Source organism: Coregonus lavaretus (assembly GCF_964263955.1).
Source record: "Coregonus lavaretus genome assembly, contig: HAP1_SCAFFOLD_1611, whole genome shotgun sequence".
Lineage (NCBI taxonomy): Eukaryota > Metazoa > Chordata > Actinopteri > Salmoniformes > Salmonidae > Coregonus > Coregonus lavaretus.
The window spans coordinates 85,001-92,500 of record NW_028163319.1 but is presented as its reverse complement, the minus strand read 5'-3'; the positions used below and the strand labels follow the sequence as shown (position 1 = coordinate 92,500).

Genomic DNA, 7,500 nt, shown 5'->3' with positions numbered 1-7,500 from the left:
CAAGCAGAGTGTTGGCCACATGACCTCTGGTCCAGCAGGTGGCGGTGAAAATAGTCCCTATAGGAGTTGACTCATTTCTTTGAGGTCCTAAATGAAGGATAGGGCGTCAACAGTGCATCTCGGCCTAACCCTGTTCCGGGCCCATTTCTTCACTCGATGCTTCCGGTGTTCTTCATCTCCTCTTCAATAGTCCTTCTCCACGTCTTCCTTCCCGTCTAGCCCTGTGCGTTCCACTGAAGTGTCTGTGTTTTTATGTCGTTAGGAGTTTTGCTCACTGCGTGTCCCCCTTCAATTTCCACTTTCTGTCCCAGTTGGGTAGCTATCCATTATACTGTAGCCTACTTACTACCAATGTCACTGTAGTCAAAGGTGATTTTCGATTATTATGTATGAGTATTATTATATATTGTGATATTATGATGTTCAAGCCTATAGGGTGTGGTAACAGGCCCTCTGTGATTTGTTGTTGTACTGTACATGTCAAGTATCTGCACTCTAGCCTAATTAGCCTAAACTGCTAGGGAAAAGTCACTTCCGGTCGTAGCTGTATCCCACCTAGTCAAAACCTTGTTAGTCCTTATCCTAAAAGGCACCCTCTGTTCCTCGATATACTCCACCGAGGGCCGGCAGCCAGTAAGTACAGGTAAGAGACAATTATGGCAACAATAAGTTGTCCTATGAAAGCTAGTCAAATGTGAGATGTTCAACTGCACTGAATGATAAAGTGGCAGTCTGTGCTCTTGGGCCCTTAAGGCATCAGTGCACCCCCCCAATTTGTCCCTTTTGAAATGAACAGTTGAGACGGGCCCTCTTTCTGTGGCCTTTCTTTGACGACACATCTGAGGCTATCCTGCGGCAATACAAATGATCAACATCATAACAATAATTCCATTATAAGAAGCTTTATTATTGGTTTGCTAAGAAAGGTACCATACAATATTGGCACATCACTATCACCTCTGTATGCGTAGGAAATCAATCCCTTCATTGTGTGTGTGTGTGTGTGTGTGTGTGTGGGTGTGTGTGTGTGGGTAAAGGTACGCCACTCTCGGTCTCACAGTTTATGCACACGGTCGTCTTTATGCAACAATATGGAAGACATTCCCAAATGTGCTTACATCATTGCGTAATGTCAGGGAGTCACACAAACAGTGTGTGCTGTTTGGCTGCAACACACATTAGGCATAAGGATGATGACAACTATTTTGTAAACGCTCCAGCTTGCAGAGGGATCACCACCCCTCCCATCCGCACCCCAGGTCCTCTTGGCCCCCTTACTGTCAGGCCGAGTGGTGTCTAGAGAAGAAAGAAGAAGAGTGATGTTTATTAATGACAGTCAATACGACACGTCCTTCCATAGCTAAACAGACTCATCCTACTAGGTCAGTGTTTCCCAACTCCAGCGGTAGAGTAGCCTACCCCCAACAATACCCATTTTTCTTGTAGCCCTGGAGAGCCACAGCTGACTGAACAACCTGTCACCTAATTAGCAAGTCCTCAATGAGTAAAATCAGGTGCAACAACAACAACAACAACAACAACAACAACAACAACAACAACAACAACAACAACAACAACAATATGAGGACAGGGACACAGTGTACTAGCTGATCTCCCAGTTGTCACCGTTTGGCCTTGTGTTCCACATAGCCTATATCAGTATTGGAGTATGTTTCCCGCGCACGGTAGTTGCTTTCACGTCACCTTTGTAATCGCTCCTCCCTAGTCCCCTAGAACGAGCGCCCTCCCCTTTGCAACGCCTCCGAACATATCACAGAGGCGCGCTTTCTGTGCCGATGGCCTCAATCAGGTCGACCAAACGCAGATAATAGCGCACCACGCACCGGCGCTGAAGTCATTCATTCACTTGAACTCAACTAGCGAACACACCATGTCTGGAAGAGGCAAAGGCGGCAAGGGACTTGGAAAAGGAGGCGCCAAGCGTCACCGAAAAGTTCTCCGCGATAACATCCAGGGAATCACCAAACCCGCTATCCGACGTCTGGCTCGCCGCGGCGGCGTGAAGCGTATTTCCGGTCTGATCTATGAGGAGACCCGCGGTGTCCTAAAGGTGTTCCTGGAGAACGTGATCCGTGACGCAGTCACCTACACCGAGCACGCCAAGAGGAAGACCGTTACCGCCATGGACGTGGTCTACGCTCTGAAACGACAGGGACGCACCCTGTACGGTTTCGGCGGTTAAACGCACTCTCTTCGGAACCTCAACACCCCGACTCGAACCCAAAGGCTCTTTTAAGAGCCACCCACATCCGCTTCAAAAGGGCCCATTCCATATAGTGTTTTTTTCTTTTCTTCCGTATGCTATTTGATAGGAAAGTATGAGCCACTTCGAGTGGACAGGGAGTATTAAATAGCGGATTCTAATGTCCCTTCCCGTTTTAGCGCACAGAGGGAGGCCTATATCTGACAGTGGCAAAGTGTAGTGACGTTGTTATTTTGGGTCAAGCAATAGTGGCATTTGGACAACATAAAACCACCACCCGTCGGTAGATGTGGCTCGAAAAGAGGGGGACAGCGTTCGCGCGCGCGCACACACACACACACACACACACACACACAGTCCAAAATGGGAGCCCTATGTCTGACGGTGCCAACGTGGGCAATTCTATCACCAGCATTATGTGGCACAACAATCGTGCCATTCGGACAACTATTCAGGCCCCCCTTTTGAAACACACAATTCCCCATCGGTCACAGAGCATAGGCTATAGAGAGGAGGGAGGGGGTGAGGACCCGCGCGCGCGCCCTCAATTGTCTTTGTTCGGGAAGCTAGCCTCTGAGCGGAAGGCTCTTTTGAGCGCTAGAGCTCCACTGGGCAAATAGCAGGGGCGCCTACGAGCAAGCAGGGGAGTGTCCACGGCCGCCGACTTTGATTAGCTTCCTCTTCATAAGACGGGTAAGCGCCCTTCACCCCCTCATTCGTTTCTGAGAAGCAACGAGACATCATCATGCCCGAGCCAGCAAAGTCAGCGCCCAAGAAGGGCTCCAAGAAAGCCGTCACCAAGACCGCAGGGAAGGGCGGCAAGAAGCGCAGAAAGTCCAGGAAGGAGAGTTACGCCATCTACGTGTACAAGGTCCTGAAGCAGGTCCACCCCGACACCGGCATCTCCTCCAAGGCCATGGGAATCATGAACTCGTTCGTGAACGACATCTTCGAGCGTATCGCCGGAGAGTCCTCTCGCCTGGCCCACTACAACAAGCGTTCTACCATCACCTCTAGGGAGATCCAGACCGCCGTGCGCCTGCTACTCCCCGGTGAACTTGCCAAACACGCCGTGTCCGAGGGCACCAAGGCCGTAACCAAGTACACCAGCTCCAAGTAAACAGCGCATTTGGACTGCTCTACTAACCCAAAGGCTCTTTTAAGAGCCACCCACTCTGTCAGTAAAAAGAGCATTTCCATCGCCACCGAATGAATGCGCAGGTAGGCTGCGTTACATTGTATCATTGTTTAATGGGCGGCGCGCGCCGGCTCGGAGAACGGCTACATTGTATCATTTCCCCCGCCCGTTCCAGCGTAGGGGTTTAGCGCGCCTTTTTTGTTGTCTTTGCACGCTGAATAGTAACCCATGTTTGTCGGCCTCCATTCCAGGTGAAGGCAATGAAAAATGGCACCATTTGACAAAGGGTGTAAATAAAAAAAGCAGTCTGTTGGGTTTGAATGGAAAGAAATGCCTTTTGTCGTTTAATGAGCGGATAGTCATTTTGAGTCGACTTCCTGAATCGGTAGGACACGGACGGGGAGAATGGACGCTCCATCATTGGACTATACCCTAATGATGTGAATGAGAACGATAATGGCAAGAATAAAAAGGGGGTGAATAATCCCGTCTAGGAAGAATAGGAGTAGGCATATATATATATATATATATATATACGTAGCCCTTATTGCCAACGGGTCATTTCCGGTCCAGGTCGCATCATACATATATAGTCCCCTGTAGCTCAGTTGGTAGAGCACTGCGCTTGCAACGCCAGGGTTGCGGGTTCGTTTCCCAAGGGGGGCCAGTATGAAAATGTAGGCACACACTTAACTGTAAGTGGCTCTGGATAAGATCGTCTGCTACATGACTCAAAATGTCCATGTAAAGTGTAGTACATTTGAGGCACATAGTGTATTTTCCTTCCTACTACCCTCATGAGGCAACAGGATAAATATAATAATATAATATGCCATTTAGCAGACGCTTTTATCCAAAGCGACTTACAGTCATGCGTGCATACATTTTTGTGTATGGGTGGTCCCGGGGATCGAACCCACTACCTTGGCGTTACAAGCGCCGTGCTCTACCAGCTAAGGCAGTTGCTTCCACGTGAGGATATGAATGTGTCTGTAGGCCAAGTCACAGTATAACACAGTGAGCGAGCGGGCGGCCCTTGCGATAGTCGTTGGAGCAGCAGCGGATCCCAATGACTACCTTGGGGATAGCCTATACATTTACATTTTAGTCATTTAGCAGACACTCTTATCCAGAGCGACTTACATGAGCAATTAGGGTTAAGTGCCTTGCTCAAGGGCACATCGACAGATTTTTCACCTAGTCGCCTCGGGGATTAGAACCAGCCACCTTTCGGTTACTGGCACAACGCTCTTAACCACTCTTAACCACTAAGCTACCTGCCGCCCCATACATATATACAACAAGGAAAAGAAAAGAGGCCGCAATCAACCTTCTGACCCACATGCACCTGCTGGGATTCTTCTCCCAGTCCAACCACATATGCAGCCCTTGTCCCACTTGGGGGGAGAGAGAGAGAGAGAGACAGACAGAGAGAGAGACTCCCTCTATCTAGGCCTATATCAACGCGCCATGACCCATGGGGCGCCAGCCTCCATAGCGCCAGCCAGACACCAAGACCCACAGACACAAAGACCGAGGCGAGTCACGCTGCGGAGTCAAGCAGGTGAACAATATATTAGTAGAGACAGCCAACCTACCTACCTACCTACCTACCTACCAGAAGACAACACACAATCTCACTGTGTAGAAATAGTAGGCTACAAATACAACAACAACAACACTCACACTGCCAGTGCACAAAAAGTACTAATACAATAACACACACACACACATAGTGCAAGTAAGCATGTCGTAGGACTGTTTATACCATGTGGATCCTGTACATATGACGAATACAACCTGAAACTTGAGGTACAACACTAGTCTCAGCCAGGCCTCACAGGTGCATGTGTTTTAAGGTCCCCAAAAGAGCGCTTCTTTAAAACACCCCTGACCACATCAGGGGACCCCAAACCATTTGATTCCCTTGCCAGACATCTCGGCTCACTACACAACAAGTGCTGCTCGCAATCGGATGCACTTTTAGGCCATTTAGGAGACAAATAGCACAGGAAAACCAGTGCGCACCGCTCCACCCGACAGTCGAACGGTGAGGTTTTGAGCGAGCCGCAACAAAATGCACGGCCCTTCCGCGGCCCACATTACTTTATTCTGAACGGAGACAAGTCTGCTCGCTGGGCCGTTCGCTTTTGGACCAAAAACACGGCTCCGTCGGTGACTTTCGGGCCGATATAGGCGAACAGAAAACACAAGTGAAAGAGCATTTGGCCAGCCCAGAGAAGCCGAGCTGGTTGCCTTGAGTCTACATGGTTCTCATGTCGCGTTTAAGGCCAGCCCCCTGCTCGGTGTGGAGCTTCAATAGCGCAGAGCAGCGTCTACAGCAAACTACTCCTCGCAGACCGTGTGTGTGTGTGTGTGTACCGGACCAAACGACAGACAGACAGACAGACAGACATGGCAGAAGTCGCACCAGCACCCGCAGCCGCAGCGCCGGCCAAGGCACCCAAGAAGAAGGCAGCAGCCAAGCCCAAGAAAGCGGGACCCAGCGTAGGAGAACTCATCGTCAAGGCTGTGACCGCCTCCAAGGAGAGGAGCGGCGTGTCCCTGGCCGCGCTCAAGAAGACGCTGGCGGCAGGCGGCTACGACGTGGAGAAGAACAACTCCCGCGTCAAGATCGCAGTCAAGAGCCTCGTCACCAAGGGCACCCTGGTCCAGACCAAGGGCACCGGTGCATCCGGCTCCTTCAAGCTCAACAAGAAAGCCGTCGAGGCAAAGAAGCCCGCCAAGAAAACCGCAGTTCCCAAAGTAAAGAAGGTGGCCGCCAAGAAGCCCGCCGCGGCGAAGAAGCCCAAGAAGGTAGCAGCCAAGAAGGCCGTCGCCGCAAAGAAGTCCCCCAAGAAGGCCAAGAAGCCCGCTACACCCAAAAAGGCCGCCAAGAGCCCCAAGAAGGTGAAGAAGCCCGCCGCAGCGGCCAAGAAGGCGGCCAAGAGCCCCAAGAAGGCTACAAAGGCAGCCAAGCCCAAAGCCGCCAAGCCCAAGGCAGCCAAGGCCAAGAAGGCAGCCCCCAAGAAGAAGTAAACCTATTACAAACAGTGTTCTACTCGACACATGTTGTACCACAAAAGGCTCTTTTAAGAGCCACCCACCTCTTTCCATAGAAAGCGCATTGATTTCCATGTACTATCTGTCGTGAAAAAGAAATTACGCACACTAGGCTACTTTTACGCACACAACATCGTCCCACTCTGGGTGTGTGCGAAGGGAGAGGAATATAATAGAGGGCCAAAATGGCTTAGAAATTCGACCTCACGAGTGCACCCTCACCAGCCATTTGTATATGAGCCACTGGGCTATTCCCGTTCAGAGGCAGGCTGCTGTGATGTGTTACAAGTGCCATGTAATAACAATACTATAGTGGCTTCGAATTCAAACTCACGAGTGCACCCTCAACAGCCATATTTATATATGAGCCACTGGGCTATTCCCGTTCAGAGGCAGGCTGCTGTGATGTGTTACAAGTGCCATGTAATAACAATACTATAGTGGCTTCGATTTCAAACTCAAGAGTGCACCCTCACCAGCTGTTTGTTTCCCATTTGGAGAGAAATAATGTGAGGATTTCATGTCGGACATTTTGGCGCTCACGCGAAATGACACAAAGTAACAAAGTCGGAGGGACACAAAGTAGCCTCTCACTCGCTGCCTGTGGGTGGGAACCGGCTTAGGGCTGTCTGTCTGTCTGTCCCTCGCTCCAATTGGATAAGGCCACACCGGCCCGGTGGCCAATCGTTGCCTCTTGTGGCGAGGTATAAGTACGGCTCTCGAAGTGGCGAGCGGCTCATTCAGACTTTCTGTGACTTTCTCAAGATACCAATATGAGCGGAAGAGGCAAAACCGGAGGCAAGGCCAGGGCGAAGGCAAAGACCCGTTCATCCCGTGCCGGGCTCCAGTTCCCCGTGGGCCGTGTGCACAGGCTACTGCGCAAAGGCAACTACGCCGAGCGTGTGGGCGCTGGCGCACCAGTCTACCTGGCCGCCGTGCTCGAGTACCTGACTGCTGAGATCCTGGAGTTGGCCGGCAACGCTGCCCGTGACAACAAGAAGACTCGTATCATCCCCCGTCACCTGCAGCTGGCCGTCCGTAACGACGAGGAACTGAACAAACTGCTCGGCGGTGT

The 7,500-nt window shown here is 50.9% G+C and overlaps 3 protein-coding genes across 3 annotated transcripts in view; all 3 read left to right on the top strand.

The window, feature by feature from the left end:
- Positions 1 to 2,969: 2,969 nt before the first annotated feature.
- LOC311118234 (histone H2B) lies at positions 2,970 to 3,344 on the top strand (the record flags this gene model as incomplete). The annotated part of the gene is made up of 1 exon (XM_084193075.1): positions 2,970 to 3,344. One exon carries the CDS (start codon positions 2,970 to 2,972, stop codon positions 3,342 to 3,344), a length of 375 nt encoding a protein of 124 aa, XP_084049201.1.
- A 2,433-nt stretch (positions 3,345 to 5,777) lies between these two features.
- On the top strand, positions 5,778 to 6,401 carry LOC311118232 (histone H1; the record flags this gene model as incomplete). The annotated part of the gene is made up of 1 exon (XM_084193073.1): positions 5,778 to 6,401. One exon carries the CDS (start codon positions 5,778 to 5,780, stop codon positions 6,399 to 6,401), a length of 624 nt encoding a protein of 207 aa, XP_084049199.1.
- Positions 6,402 to 7,198: 797 nt separating this feature from the next.
- Positions 7,199 to 7,500, top strand: part of LOC311118251 (histone H2A) — a gene marked incomplete at both ends in the record, with an annotated part of 387 nt that continues 85 nt past the window's right edge. Inside the window, one exon of the mRNA XM_084193090.1 lies at positions 7,199 to 7,500. This exon is cut by the window's right edge and continues 85 nt beyond it. Coding sequence (XP_084049216.1) covers positions 7,199 to 7,500 — 302 coding nt within the window.